This window comes from Asterias amurensis, chromosome 17 (genome assembly GCF_032118995.1).
Source record: "Asterias amurensis chromosome 17, ASM3211899v1".
Classification (NCBI taxonomy): domain Eukaryota; kingdom Metazoa; phylum Echinodermata; class Asteroidea; order Forcipulatida; family Asteriidae; genus Asterias; species Asterias amurensis.
In genome coordinates this window covers 4,425,197-4,441,936 of record NC_092664.1, presented here as the reverse complement: position 1 = coordinate 4,441,936, position 16,740 = coordinate 4,425,197, and the positions used below count along the sequence as shown (strand labels likewise).

General features: G+C 38.9%; 1 protein-coding gene across 4 annotated transcripts in view; it reads right to left on the bottom strand.

Moving 5' to 3' along the window:
• Positions 1-15,626, bottom strand: part of LOC139949618 (uncharacterized) — a 49,426-nt gene extending 33,800 nt beyond the window's left edge. Inside the window, exons 1-7 of one of the 4 annotated variants that reach the window (XM_071948053.1) lie at positions 14,953-15,626; positions 8,314-8,522; positions 5,298-5,473; positions 4,752-4,784; positions 3,663-3,689; positions 2,247-2,356; positions 575-866 (exon numbers count right to left, since the gene is read on the bottom strand). In XM_071948053.1, the coding sequence (XP_071804154.1) occupies positions 575-866; positions 2,247-2,356; positions 3,663-3,689; positions 4,752-4,784; positions 5,298-5,473; positions 8,314-8,522; positions 14,953-15,033 (928 nt within the window). In that variant the 5' untranslated portion in view covers positions 15,034-15,626. Of the gene's footprint in view, positions 1-574; positions 867-2,246; positions 2,357-3,662; positions 3,690-4,751; positions 4,785-5,297; positions 5,474-8,313; positions 8,523-10,968; positions 11,097-11,178; positions 11,267-14,952 lie in introns of those variants that run through there. The other 3 variants (XM_071948055.1, XM_071948057.1, XM_071948054.1) reach the window with 3 other exon arrangements.
• Positions 15,627-16,740: the final 1,114 nt, after the last annotated feature.

Here is a 16,740-nt window from a genome sequence, read left to right as displayed (position 1 = left end):
GAAAGACACTGGACACTATTGGTAATTGTCAAAGACCAGTCTTCTCACTTGGTGTGTCTCAACATATGCATAAAATAACAAACCTGTACAAATTTGAGCTCAATTCGGCGTCAAAGTTGCGAGATAAAAATATTTTTAAAAACACCCTTTGCCACACCAAGTTGTGTGCTTTCAGATGCTTAATTTCGAGACCTCAAGTTCTAATTCCGAGTTCTCAAAATCAAATTTGTGGAAAAATAACTTCTTTCTCGTAAACTTCGTTTCTTCAGAGGGAGCCGTTTCTCACAAAGTTTGATACTATCAACAGCTCACCATTACTTGCTACCAAGTAAGGTTTTATGCTAATAATTGTGTTGAGTAACTACCAATATTGTTACGAGCTACCGCAGCTCACCTTATTCACAGCGAATAGGAACAGAGCATTTTGCTGCCTAGGCCAATCACCACCCAGTTTTCCTGCATGTTACAAGCTACCGAGAGAAAGCTACCATAGTGTCCACTGCCTAAGGCTAAATATTTTGCTATGCGCAATTACTGGTCGAAATCGCTCCCTGACTGTCATCCACAACCTTACCTTCCATCGCTGTGATCGTGGTTGTATTTATCGCTAAATCCTGACAGCATGTACCCTCCTCTACCGCCATAACGATGGTACTCTCTACACTCATCTGAATCAGAGTCTGGATGGATAGACTCGCTGAGGTTGTGCCTGATGGGTTAGCGGTCACTGTCTGCATGACATCGGTTAGGATCTGCTCTGTGAAGGTGATGGATGCGTCGACGTCGATACTTCCTGGGCTGAAGTTGTTGACGTTTGTTTCCATGTAACTACTGCTTAGGTCACTCATGGTGAATATCTCATTCATCTATAAATAATAAAAAATAGTTAGTTTTTCTTTGTTTAAGACAATATTTCCACACTACACCAAACTTCCTACTGGCCTATTTCACCTGACATCATCGACAAAAAAATCTTGAATGCGCCATACTGGTGGGCAATTTCACTGTGTGTTTTCATATATATAAACTCTATGCTGTGCGTTATGCAGTGAAGTGCGCAGTTTAGGCGACGCGGCATTAATACACGTAAACTTAACTTGCCAACCAACATGGTGAGCGTGGCGTCAGTCGCCGCGTGTGATGCGCGTGCAAGGGGTCAATAGTTGGTGTCCTTGAGCAAGACAATAACTATAATTGCTTTTCATCACCCAGGGGTAAATTAAATTTGTGAATGATTTAGCTTGGTGCGCTACATACTCCCAAGGAAGCCGAGATGGTTCAAGCGGTCGATTTCACCAAACTCTTCCTAACTCAGGATTAATCTTAAAGGAATCTGGATGAGTTCAGTTTGGTCTTAGCGTTTATAATAAAACAGACATTTATATTGAGCAGTTACCTATATAAATATACTGTACTGCGCATTACAAGGAATACAAAAAATGCAGAGAAAAAAATGAAAACACAAATACACAAACAGAGCAAGAATGAATTAAATGCGTAAAGAAAACAAATGTGTTTTTAAATTAGATTTATATAAATTAAGTGAAGAAGACTGTCTAATGCAAGGAACATCTTGTGAAATCGGCTGCAGGAATACAAAAATATCCCAGTGACCAGGGGTGGATTAAGACTATAGTCTTATCTTGAGTTAGGACTTGTAGCTCCTTCTAACTTAAGACTTGCCTTAAGTTTTTAATAACTTCTAAAGAGTCCTAGGACTTGTCTTACAAACACTGGACACATTTGGTAAATGTCAAAGACCAGTCTTCTCACTTGGTGTATCTCAACATATGCATAAAATAACAAACCTGTGAACATTTTAGCTCAATTGATCGTCCAAGTTGCGAGATATGAATGAAATAAAAAACACCCTTGTCACACGAAGTTATGTGCTTTCAGATGCTTGATTTCGAGACCTCAAATTATAATTTTGAGTTCTCAAAATCAAATTCATGGAAAAATTACTCCTTTCTCGAAAACTACATGTATGTTACTTCAGAGGGAGCCGTTTCTCATAATGTTTTATACTATAAACCTCTCCCCATTACTTGTTACCAAGTAAGGTTTTCTGCTAATAATTATTTTGAGTAATTACCAATAGTGTCCACTGCCTTTAAGTTAGAGTTATCTTTGTCAAATCGAACCCTGGAGTAATAAAGGCCAATGCACAATGATCTCTTTAGAATTGTACTACATAAGGGCCTATGTTGTTATATAATAAAACTGATTGGAAATGTTCTACTTACAGAGTTAGTGAAGTTATTACTGAGTTCTATGTAGCCAGCAGACAGAACATCATTGTACTCCGGCAGAAAGGGCTGCATTAACTTCATGGACAGACCAACTGACACAACACCTGACACAATACAAAGGTAAGATGAACGTCAAACCAACATTGCAACAACCCATCCAGGACAATGAGATACTAATCCCCTCCAGACCTACTGACATCTATAGGGTCTTCTGTACCAGAAAAACTTAAATTATGACACTATAGTTTCATCACCTTCCCCCCCCCCCCCCCGCACCAATCCTGCTCAAGAACCCAAGCAAATAAAAAGACAGATGTCCTCCCTCGACCCCAGAACTAGGATCTTCTATACCTCAAGTTATTTAAATTAGGGCACTTGTTTCTTCACCCACCCCCCCCCATCCTGCTCAAAGCAAGACCTAAAAAAACCATGGCCCCCCTACACCAGACCTAGGATCTTCTATTCCCAAAGTCAGTTCAATTACAGCACTAGTCTCTTCACCCCCCCCCCACACCCTCCCCATACAACCTGCTGAAGAACCCAAGCAAACAAAACACACTGGTCTCCCCATCCAAGACCTACTCTTACCCTCAACTTACCTCCCGTAAAAAAGGGTGCTGGGGCCGATTTCACAAAGATCTAAAATTGATCGTAACTGCAAATCAATCGTAGTTGCTTAGTAAAGTGTGATGTCACAATACAAATCACTATGGTGATACTAAAAATTTGTGTTGCGATGAATTTTGTTGCTTTGTGAAATCGGCCCCAGGTCTCTTCACACCCCCCCCCCCCCCATCCTGCTCAAGAACCCAAGCAAAAACTTTAAAAAACAAGACACAGGACCCCCACCCACCTAAGATCTAGGGTCTTCTATAGACAATGTGACCTGTGACATCACCTGTTTACAAAAGAGCCACAGAGCATGGACTTCCTGGAGGCATGATTTGAACACAGCTCAATGGAAGAAAATATAAAATCTTATATTTTATGGAGATTGCACTGTCTATTTCTTATCAACTTTTGCTATGATTAAAGCAGGCACATCTCAAAACTTGTCCAGCTGTTACTTTCATAACTCTTGGTTTTATGAGGAAATTATGACACAAAATGTCATCTTTCCCATAGGACCAGTGTAGTACAGTGCCTGCCAGAATGCTTAAAGAATGTACAAGGTCACACTTATTGTAAACAAGGTTCACATGGTCTATACCCAAAGTCACCTAAATTAGAGCGCTTTGTATCTTTTGTTATAAAGGCGCTCTACAAATATGGTTATTATGAATAATCTCTAAATCACGATTCAGTAAATACACGACAATATTTTTTCTAGTCATTGTGAAATCAGCAATTAGCTTGGCTGGATTTGAACCCACAACCTTGTGATTGCTAGGCTTTTGTTTTGGTACATACCTGCTGCTGGGGCTTGGCTCGTTACTCCTGTGAACGAATGAATGAGAACGATGTAAACATCAATATAAAATTGAAAACTGGTTTCCCGTTAATGAAAGTATACCATTGGTTTTTGGAACTGTTTCGCTGTTATAATCCTATATAAATGTGTGTATATACACGGTACACAACAATTTTATTTGAAAAGGTTGTAGCTTTTATGAGGTGCGTACTGCCAGAAATCTGTAATGTGTCCACGCAGGAAGAATAATCTGCAATCGGAATAAACTATCTGATGAACATTTCATGCAAAAACATTTCTTAGATTGAAATTTGTTTGATCCCTCTCTCTCTCTAAAACCACATTCCTTTGAAGGGAATTGTTTCTCAAAATAAAATATGGGTAAAAACCAAAAATTAAAATAAGATACATTATCAACAGATGCATTGCTGCTAACCAAGTAGGTTTTATGGTCCAAAGGTATAATTCAAAACATTTGTGATTAACCATGTGTGAGTCCAAGTCCGAAAGCTTACTTTAATTTACTGAAGATACTCGTTTGGTAACTGTTTAAGACCACTCTTCTCACTTGGTGTAACCCAACATAAGTGTAAAGTGAAAGCCTGTGAAAATTTGAGCTCAATTGGTCGCCTAAGTTGCGAGAAAATGATGAGAGAAAAAACACCCTTGTTGGACGAATTTGTGTGCTTTCAGATAGGAATACAAGACTTCTGGCAAGACTTCTGGCTAGAAGTCTTTAATTTTTTTAGTGAGAAATTACCTCTTTCTCAAAATCTATGCTTCTCACAATGTTCTACCTAACAGCTCTACACTGCTCATTACCAAGTCAGTCTTTAAGTTAATATTTGTTTTGAGTAATTACCAAACGTGTACCTTCCCTTTAAACTACATGTACATGTATCTCCTTGGCAAAACACCCACAGGGGAGAACAACACTAAGCTGGCAACAGCCAATCTCTCACATAAAAAAAAATGGTTTAAAAAAAATGTGTCCACCACTGACCACCATTGCAAAATACTCCGTGTTAGAACATATACTGGTCCCAGATTTGACACTTTAAACTGAAGACTTTTTTTTTGTAACTTACCGACTGTTGGAGCCACTGTTGTTGAGTTGTTTTCTTGAAAAACAAAAACAAACAAAAACAGAACGATGTTATATGGGGATCGAAACAAGAAACACAAATCATCAACTTTTGGGAATTGTTGCATTCAATTGGTTTTACCACCGATGTGTATACTCAGTACTTTTTCCAGAGTTCTGTGGGGAACAAACCAAAAGCAAAACAAGGGAAAGTACCGAGTATACAGTAAAGGGGAAACTAGGTTATAATTTTGACTCACGCTTTATCAAACACAGAAAACACAACATAATTATTTTTGTGACAAGAAACAAAAATCGTCTGCTCATCGTTCGAATATCATATTGTTGTCTGCCATTTTTAAACCACGCACTCACACCTCAGAAATACATTCTCCTATGGTCGCTAACAATCGCCAATGTAGGAGACACACAGAAAGTTCCACCCGAAATTGATGGCAAAAGTAATGTGTGGAAAACGCAAACATTATTTGAGTGTTCACTTAACTTATGTACAGGTCTTCCTATTGACCTTTGACCTTGCAATACTCACCAATAATATAAAAGACTAAGAAGACAGCAAGGGCGCCAAGAAGAATGAAGGCAAGAACAGTAAGCAACGTGATGGCCATGCAGGCATAACTACGCGAGTTGGACTTCTGTATCGGGATGTGTGTTGATTGAGATGAATGCCTGCTTGATGACTGTGCATGCTGTCTCTGTTTAGGCCTGTCAACATAAAAACAAAGTTGGATTAAAGCAATCGCACAACATCGGTAAACAGTATTGTCCAAAGGCCCACACTTCGTGTATCACAACTTATATATAAAATAACAAACCGTGGGCTCAATCAGTCATCCGAGTCGGGAGAAAATAACGGGAAAACCAACCCTTGTTTCCGCATGTTTCGCCGTGTCATGAAATATGTTTAAAATAAATCCGTTATTCTCGATATCGAGAATTGATAATTGTTTTAATGTTTTCTCAAAAAGTAAAGCATTTCATGGAATAATATTTCAAGGGAAGTCTTTCACCATTACCTTCTGTAAGTTATTTGTAAATCTGTGAGCTTTTAATTTTTGTTCTGTTCAGAGAGTGTCCAATGGCTTTAAAGACACTGGACACCACTGGTTGGTAATTGTCAAAGACCAGTCTTTTCACTTGGTGTAATCTAAACATATGCACAAACTAACAATCCTGTGTAAATTTGAGCTCAATTGGTCATCGAAATTGCGAGAGAATAATGAAAGAAAAAAACACCCTTATCACACAGAGTTGTGTGCTTTCAGATGCTTGATATATCAATACCTCAAAATCTAGTTCCGAGGTCTCAGAATCAAGTTCACATATTTTTGTCGAAAATTACTTATTATTTCTTGAAAACTATGTACGTTACTTCAGAGGGAGCGGTTTCTCACAATGTTTTTTACTATCAACAGCTCTCCAATGAAGGTTAACCGGTAAGTTTGTATGGGAACAATTATCTTGAGCAATTACCAACAGTGGACAGTGCCTTCAAGTACAAGATATTTACAAGGTACATATATATTTTTGGTAATCACTTTTTAAAGTTGATGGCAATAACAACTTGCAGAACCTGCTGATAAAACATAGGATTCGAACTGCCTCTATAGCTACCTTGCAATCTCGGTGGTCTAGTTGGTATGACACTGCTCTATAATTGCAAAGGTAGTGGGTTCAAATTCCACTCGAGTAATTATGCCTGTTTTTTGTTTGTTTTTCAGAACTCGGGAAAGTACTGAGTAACTCGGGAAAGTACTGAGTAAACAGTGCTAACACACATTGGTGTTTATGGGTAAAAAACAAAATGAAAATAATAATAACTTACTTTGGTAAGACAGCTATAAAGCAATTTAAGAATTATTTCACAGTCAAAAGGTGATGGACAAATATAGTTTTATTAAAGCAAGTTGGAATCTGAGAAGTGTTCTGTCAGAAACACTTCTTAAGATTGTGTATTCCAATTGCGAAATATAAAAGTAAATACCTTTGGTGACTTACTGTACATTATGGGATTCAGGGCAATGCATGGTGGTGAGGTATGGTTTGCCGAAACACAAGTGTATACTATGCATCTACTTGCATGACTTGCTGACAAAATCTACTCCACATACTACAGCCAGTAGAATTTATCACAAGACAAGTTCCAAAAAAAAAATGTATACAGCAAAATACACCGCAAACAAAATATAATTCACATTCCTGCATATATTCTAGTTATTCATTTCTCAAATCCAGTTGTTAAGTACTAGAACTTGTTTTGAATAGCAAGTCTCAGTGGCTCAGTGGCAACAAATTGTTGAACACTGAAACATGAAAGGACTCTATGACTCGACATACAATTGAACCCAACACGCCCACATGAAAAGAGAACTGTTTTGTGTATTTACTGCTGATATTATTATAATTCTTCAGCCAGTTGTGACTAAAGTGAAAATGCTCGACCTGCATAGCAGACATTCCATTCATCTGTAGTGACCCCAAGTTCAGCAAAACTTTACAATAATTCAATTAATCAAAACCATGACAATGTATTGCGAGTGTGGTGAGCTGATTTGAAATCCACAACGTTGATTGACATGCTATAAAAGGGTTTCCAATTGTAATGTTGTTTCCGTCCTGTTGTTTTGTCCCAATTACTTTGATTTTGGAATTAAAACCCACATTTTTTTCTCGTTAGTGTGTAATTTGGACTCAACATAACACATAACTACCATTTTTGGACATCCTAATTGTGACCTCAGGTTAAAATTGTGACTACTCCGGTGCAAACTTCAACATGTTCAAGCATAAAATGACTCAGGCAATTTTGTGAAAAATAATCCCATCCTAGTGGAAGTGAAAAATGGAAGATCCCTAACTTTAAAGACGCTGGACGCTATTGGTAATTACTCAATATAATTGTTAGCACAAAAACTTAATTGATCACGGGCAATGGAGAGCTGTTGATGGTATCGAACATTGTGAGAAACAGCTCCATCTGAAGAAACATAGCTTTTGAGAAAAATGTAAATTTCTCACTCAAATATTTGAATTGAGTTCGTGACCTCAAATTCAAGCATCCGTAAGCTAACAACTTGTGCAACAAGGGTGTTTTTTGTATTATTCTCTCGCAACATTGATGACCAAATTAAGTTCAAATTTCGACAAAGGTTTGTATTTTATGCATATGTTGAGATACACCAAGTGAGAATTAGAAGACTGGTCTTTGACAATTACCAAAGGGGTCGAGTGCCTGTTACTGGTTATGGTAAATGAGACTAGTCTATAATGCAAGTCTAGTCTATTTTCTAACTTGCTCCAATGTAGATCTCCCCTCCCAACAACAACAAAAGTCTGCGACAGACGGGGCTGTACTTTTTCTTTCATATTCTCCCCACCCCAAAGTAAATCTTGGTTACGGGCCTGGCAGAAACGTGTATATAAATCAGCTGGCCCATGTATGGGGGGAACCGGTACAATTTCCCGGCTGTATTTTGCGATTGTCTTTTGTTATGAACATCCCGTCATTACTGCGAACTGCAAAAGGGGAATCCCCTCCAACTAACCTGTAAAGATTCCCGTTGGTCTCAGACTTTCTTTCCGCTTGTCGGTCCTCATGAGGTCTCCTTTCCTCTCCTCCTCCGTAGATGTAATAAGGTCTGGTGTAGGACGGATCGTTTTTTGGGTCATTGTCTCTTTCATATCCATGGTTGTGTTGCTCTCCTCTGTGCTCATTGCCGTTATAGGGATCTCTGCCGTTATAGTGGCGTGAAGACTGTTAAATAAAACAACATGCAAAGGTAAATATCAAAAGGATAGAAGCTATTCTTGATTGGCGTACCTGCTTTTTGTAATACATATAGTCACATCGGTCTAGGGCACAACATCGACCAATCTCGGAGGCTGGCTTGGAGGGACGAGGCAAGTCTATGAAATCTGACCAAAACAGTTAGTTTTCAGCCATTATCAAAAATACATATAGGACAGGAGGGGGGGGGCATACATGTACATTAGATTGGCTAAACAAGGGTTATCTGTTTGTGGATGACAGGGCTGTATGCTCCGGTTTTGTAAGGGCAAGGGCACCAAGGCATTTTCTTCTTGGTAAAGCGCACCCTATGATGAAATTGCAAATTTGTACTGGAGCATTTCAAGGGCACCAAGGCATCAACCAGGGGACACAGAGGCAATCGCCTTCGTTGCCTCTGTGAAGTATCAGGCCTGGGATGACATAAAACATACTACCCCCGTGAGAAAACGTGATCTCTCTTTGATTATTATAAATATCCAATAAGCCTTTTTGAGATATGGCGGACACCATTGTGCATATTGACCATAGAAACGGAACGTGTATTATTCAGTGAAGTGTGCATTTATATAGGCGACGCAGCGTTTACACATAAACCTATTGACCACCAACGTTCATGGTGAGTGTGGCATCAGTCGCCGCGTGTGACGCTCGTATCACGTCATCCATACCTCAAAAAGGCTTATTAGAATAGGGAGTCTTTCAAAGCAATCATTTTTTTCCTCTAAGATATAGACCTGGCTACCGAACTTTGTTCAAAGTATAAGTAAGACCTTACTAAGCACAAGTTCTGGTTTACATTACAAGATACTATGGTGCAATCTGCAACAAACCTTACCAAAACACACCAGTGTATTGTTTTTTTTGTACATCCACATGTGGATTGTAAACACAAAACATGTACCTTGGCTTGTTGACATGTACCCGTCATTCGAGGAACGAAGTATTCGTGGTTTTAAGTGTCTTGCTTTAAAGGCAAAGTATACATTGTTACCCTTTGTACGTTTTATTTATAAACTGTTTTATTATTTTAGTCCAGGTGTACTCACTCCCTTGTATGTATACGTACAAATTTCAAAAGGTGGTCGTGACTTTGAAATATCGGGGAAAATCCCGAAAAAGTTTCCACCGGGAAGAATAATCCCTAATAAGAGTACAATCTGAGAAACGTTAATGACAGACTATAAAACTTCCTCAGCTTCAATTTTTGGGGAACAAATTCTGCCTAAATTAAGATCCAAACCTCAGCAGAATCATCTAAAATACATTGTAAAAACATCACCTGGGAAAATAATATAAAAAAATAGACGTGTTACCTCCAAGTATTTGAGGTCTTGAATGGAACAACAAATATTAGAATAGTATACCTCTGAGTAAACTGGGTGTGTTTACAACAAGTTTCTGACTACCTACATACATGTACCTACATTGTAGATTCAATAGAGAATCAAAGTGAACCAGTGAACCTGTCTGAATGGCACAACTGGACAATACAATCCCTCTATAGGTAGGTATGGCAGGTACAGAATCGGGTTACCTATTGATGTTGTAGACGCACCTTGATCAATAAACTTCACACTGGATGGGTCTAAACTTCACAGGCCTGATGCCCGAGGCTATAGTGGATTCAGTGTCTGGCCAGTGTCAGGGGAAAACCTACATAATACAAGATTGCAGTGCTTGTACAGTACACATGTAGTTGTGATACAAGAGTTACGAGACTGTGTACACACTATAGGAGTGAGCTTGTCCAACACAGACAACTTTGACACATGTTGAGAGACTAGTCACCAGATTTGCCTCACTTTTACCGCTTTCAAATATCATGACACAAATTCTAAGAACACGAATTTGATCATCATTGACATTGTATAATGAATCCATTTCTATTCTCAAAACATCATAGAGAAAATATTTTGAAGAAAAAGACAAAAAGTTACGGCTGTGGGGAAGAGGGTTGTGTTATCGCAAATTTGGTAATTACTCAAGATAACTATTAGCATAAACCTTACTTGGCAACTAGTAATGGGGAGAGGTTGATAGTATAAAACATGAGAAACGGCTCCCTCTGAAGTAGTGTAGTTTTTGAGAAAGAAGTAATTTTCCACGAATTTGATTTCGAGACCTCAGAATAAGAATGCGAGGTCTCAAAATCAAGCATCTGAAAGCACACAACTTCTAATTCTACCTCCATGGTGTGACAAGGGGTTTTATTCTTTAACTATTATCACGCAACTCCATATACCAATTGAGCTCAAGTTTTCACAGGTTTGTTATTTTATAAAATATGCATATCAAATGTTGAGATACACTACTAAGTTAGAAGACTGGTCTTTGAGTTTTGTTAACAATTACATTTAGTGTCCAGTGTCTTTAAAACAGGATCCATTAAACTTAAGTCACACATACATACTACTTTTTCCTCCATGTTTTTCAACTCATTCAAACCGAAGCTAGCTCGAGACCTGCGGCCAATACCAAGTTCACAGAAGAAACTGCGCAGCGCGTCGCCACGCTGAAAATACTGATACACTCGACCTGACCATGTTCTGACACTGACACCGACAGCAGAGACAGTAAAAACAATAACATTGACTACAAAACTAGCATAAGAATTACTTACTTATAATTACGGAAGACACGATTCACAATAAGACAACTCTGGGAAATCCCAACTCTGTTCAAACCAATGACATATAATTCTTCAATAGTCCGTACTTATATCCAGTGTCACTTTCCATGAAAGTTTCCCGAAGAACTTGACACACATGTGTCCAACGGCTGTGTCCAACATGGAGGCTGCCATGATAAATGACGTCACGCTTGCTGTTGACGTCAGAAGTGACGTACAAAGGTACTTCCAAGATGGGCGGGTAAACTGGGGAATGGGGGGGGGAGTATCGTGATTGGAACCAATGGGAACAAGTGGCAGTAGCCAACGAAGTCATACGACCTAAGCGACAAAGTGTGGGTGGACTAGTGAGGTGGTATGATCGTGGGAAGGGGACATGAATTTACGGCGGCCGACAGACGAAGGCTGACAACATGCAAGATCGAAAATGCCTCACAAAAGGTGAACGCGCGCGTACGCTAAACCTTTGCTTGTTTTGCTGCGAGAACGATAGGGAATTTGGCCCGACGACGCAAGTGTCAAAATTGCATTTGTACCCTTTATGCAATGTACTAGTGTTCAGAGATGTCCGAAGTCACTAGTACTTGCAAAAGGTACTAAATTCGTGTCCAAACGAATTGTTCTTGCTTAGTCAAGTTCGTACCTTCTTGTACGACGGTGACCAGGCACCATGCAAGATATAGGCTTACAGGTTTCGTTTGAGCTCAAGGGCGTGTCCCGGTACAGTAGGTGAGTTCGTTTACCTCCCTGGGTCGACCCGGTCTGCCTCCGGTGCGTTCGAATAGATTTGACGGGGCTCACCCGGGTCAGCCCCCAATGCCCTGCTTGTGGAGTGGGTCACTAGGGGGCTGGCCCCAGGTGCATGACGTCACCACGAGTGGGTGATCGAATTCGTTTAGCTATTGTCAAGGGCTCACCCGACACAGGGAAGCTAATCGAACGCACCCAATATGAAAACCAGAAGAAGAAAAAGTAAGTTGAAAAGTACAACCGGATTAAACAAAAGAACATTTAATTGACAAAGTACTATAACAACCAACCCGCCATTATCTCCTGCGCAAGTACTTCCTGGTTATCAAGCATCGCTACTGGGCTGCGTATAACCACTTCTAATCTATTCGTACTTTCGATATCACGATGTTGTTTTCCCTGGAAAAACTTCCTCGTAGTTACTGTGATTAGTAAACTGCGTTTTTTTATCTGATCTTAGTTAATCCTGATCCGAGTTAAGTTTCTTCCAACCTGACTCATGCAGGCCTGCGTGGTGCTTCGCTTAAAGGCAGTGAACACTATTGGTAATTAGTCAAAATAGTTATTAGCATAAAACCTTACTTGGTGACGAGTAATGAGGAGAGGTTGATGGTATAAAACATTGTGAGAAACGGCTCCCTCTGAAGTGACATAGTTTTCGAGAAAGAAGTATTTTTCCACGAATTTGATTTCGAGACCTCAAGTTTGGTTCTTTCATAGTTATCTCGCAACTCCGACGACCAATCAAGCTCAAATTTTCACAGGTTTTATATTTTATGCATAATGTTGAGATACAGCAAGTGAGAAGCATGGTCTTTGACAATAACCAATAGTGTCCACTGGCTTTAACGGGCAATGTCACCAATGGCATTTTCTCCTTGGTAAAGGGCACCCTGTGCATGAGGACATGTGTATTTTCTACTGGGACATCAATTTTCTACTAAGCGCACCAAGGCAACGACCAGGGGATATGGGGGCATTCGCCTTTGTTGCCTCCGTGAAGTACCTATAGTATCATGCCTGCCCATTATATTGCAGGGATTTTTTTATGATAGGTTCATAAAGACACTGGGCACCTTTGGCAATGTTGTCAAAGATCAGTCTTCCCACTTAGTGTATCTCAAAATATACACGGAGTAACAAACCTGTGAAAATTTGAACTCAATTATTGGTCATCGAAGTTGCGAGATAATAATGGAAGAAAAAACACCCTTGTCATCACACGAAGTTGTGTGCTTCCAGATGCTTGATTTAGGGAACTCAAAATGTAATTTCGAGGTTTCGAATTCAAATCCGTGGAAATATAACTTCTCAAAACCTACGTTACTTCAGAGGGAGCCGTTTCTCACAATGATTTATACTATCAAAAGCTCTCCATTGCTTGTTACCAAGTGAGTTTTAAGCTTACAATAATTTAGAGTAATAGTCCACTGCCTTTGAGAGGCGTAATATACAGGGGTTCATTTTCTCGAATTTTTTAACCGATAAATATAGAAATATACGATTCGTTGGACGAATCTGTGTGCTTTCAGATAGGAATAAAACGTGGAATACTTGCGAGACCTCAATAAGTTCATAAAGAGCATACCGACACGTTTAGGTCAGACCAGACACTTTTTTGACAATGATGTCGTGTTAGAACATGGTTTTTAATTGACAGTGCCGATAAGTGCCCATAATCGCTTACGTCTCAATGTACACAAAATTAAATAAATTACTGTATAACTGTCAACAGAACAAACAACTGCGAAGGTACGTACTGCAACATGGACATCAATACTGACAATCGTACACAGATTATTTTCTGAAAGTTATGGAAACTAGCCCAAATTAGGATTTGGAGTCAATTGAATTATCTTCAATTCAACTCAATAAGACATTTATTTCATATTGACATCCTCAACGACAGTGAATACAATTTGTAAAAGGACAATTTTAAAAAGTAGGCCTAGTTTGCAACAGAATCAATAATAACATGTTTACACAAATACGAGTGACAACACACATTGCCCTTGGCCTTAAAAACCCCCACATGTTTCCTGCATAGAGCCGGTAGACAGGAATGGGCTCCAACTTCCCAGATATAAAGTCAGCAATTGTCGCCATTAAACATTAAATCAAGGCAGAGCATGTTGTTTCATGCCAAATCGTAGGCAGTCGTAGGCAGGGTATACTTTGGGTAGTTGTAATAAATAACTCTCATCACCCTATTAATATGCAACAAAAATAGCAAACCTGTGAAAATTTTGAATTGGTCATCGAAGCTGCAGGAACATCATTTGGGGGGGGGTAAGATAAGGGAAGGTATAAGTATGGTAATCACTCTAGAAACTAATGGCGATACAAACTTTTCAGAAACGTCTCAACTCGTAAAATAATGCGGTTATGTACCAATCTTTCTATTTGTGTATGCCCCAAAATTACTGCCATTGCACGTTTCTTAGATTGTGTATTCTTCCTATGACGGATTAATTATTCCTGCGTGGACTCGCAAACACGCGACCAGCTTTTTATGTTTAATTTGCACATGTTAGTTATACCTAGTATAAGATCGAAACATTCAAACGGTGAAAAACCAAAGGCAGACTGTGCCATCAGATGAACCAAACATGATTCTTCAAACTACAACCCCATTCCAACTCCAGCTTCATCTTCCAATGGAGGATGGAGTTCCATCCTCCGTGCTCATCACTATATCCCGGCCAATGTCTTACAAAATCTCCCCATACATCAAGTCCGGAGATTCAGCAAGTCAATTCAAATATTCACACACTCACTAATGAAATCTTATCACATTCATTAACGTTTCAATTTGTTTCTAAAGTTACATCACAATATTCAACCATCACCAATGAATGTCATTTTGCGACTTGGGTCTAATTTCATTAAGCATGTCATCACCGCGCGTGCTTAACGTTAATACCGGAAGTGACACTTTGGCGAAAATATAATTTCAACAACCGTTTGCTGAGACATCTCGACTTATAAACATAAAGAAGAAGAGTCACTTCTTACCCAATTAGCAACCTGTCTGTTTGGATCGTATGGACGTAAATTAATCCAAGAATCCTCCGGAGTATGATGATTAGACGGCATCTTGGTATCTCCCTTTTTTAAACCAACCACAAAAAATAACGTCTGCCACGCACTGGGTTAGTATTTCCAGACTGGTGAAACCTTGGTCGATCCCACAACCTGAATCATCCGAGTACAATAAATGAAGGTTTCTTATATATAGCTTGGCTGTTGACGTATTGACATGACAAAAGCATTGTTAAGCCTGTTCACGCATCGATAGATTGTGTTCACTTATAAACCACTGCGTACTGTATAGCTATACGCTGCATATAAAACCGGACTTCGTACATGTGTACGTACTTTAGGTATTTATTGTTTTATTTTAGTTCAAGTATGTTCAATGATTACCATATCCGCGGTTTCACCTTCCGTTATCATGTCATATGTTCCCTCTAATCCCACCGAATTTCAGTGTTAATCATTAAACCATACCATGAAGTCACCGGAATTCTACGTATAATTTCAACTTGTATATAGTGTTTGTTTGAATAGCCAACACAATACAACAGGAATGCATAACGCTGTGACGTCACAACATTCGATGGTTAAGTACAGCAATATGTAGACGTGACAATGCGAAGTATGGCCTTTACAATATGATGACTGTACTTCAAACTAAAATTGTAATAATACACTGTGGGTGAATCCTGGTATCCTAGGAAATAGGAAACAGATAAACATACATGTTTAATTCTACAAAGTGAGTGGATCCATGCGCACCACGTACGCATATACAGCACAGTGGTACATGATGCGTCCAAATCAAATTAAAGATTGCTGCATTGCAATCTGTAGTCCAAATCGATAGTTGTGGCTATTGCCAATGGCTTCGGTTACATATTATTGCTGAACAGTCATGTTCTTCAACGTTGTCACTGCTACTCTTAAAGCCTAGCCACAGCCAGAACATAAAATCTGCAATTTTAAGGCTATCTTTATAAAGCAATTATTATATTAATTATCAATAAACCACAAAGCGCTACGACAAACAGACAATGTCAAATTAATATTGACAAACTTGTGAGTGTTGCTATATACGCTTGGAATATTACTGCTTCGATACGCTACACAAAACCATGGAATTCCTTCCTCCGTCGATAAAACAAACACAAATAAATATGGTGCACAAATATGAGAAAATATAAAAAGCTGTTGCAAACCAATGCTTACCAATCAAAATGACCAATGGTAAAAATGCAAAATAATTAGTAATGGGCTGATGTTTTGCCCCGAGCAGAGTTATTCGAATCTCGAATGCTTGTAAAAATGTGCCAAGCCCTATTAAAGACGGACACCTTTGATAATATTGTCAAAGACCAGTCTTCTCACTTAGTGTATCTCAACATATGCACAAAAAACAAACCTGTGCAAATTTGAACTCAATTGGTCCTCGAAGTTGAGAGATAATAACGAAAGAAAAAAACACCCTTGTCACACAAAGTTGTATGCTTTCAGATGCTTGATTCCGGGACCTCAAAAACCAAATTTTGGGTCTCGAAATCAAATTCGAATATTTTAGTGGAAAACTACTTCTTTCTATAAATACTTCAGAGGAAGCCGTTTCTCACAATGTTTTATACTGTCAACAGCTCTCCATTGCTTGTTACCAAGTCAGTTTTTATGATAACAATTATTGTGAGAATCTACCAAGTGTCCAGTCCCTTAAAAGATATTATTTTAGATTTTGTCAAGTTAATTATTGCATTGGTTTGTAACAGTGTTTTG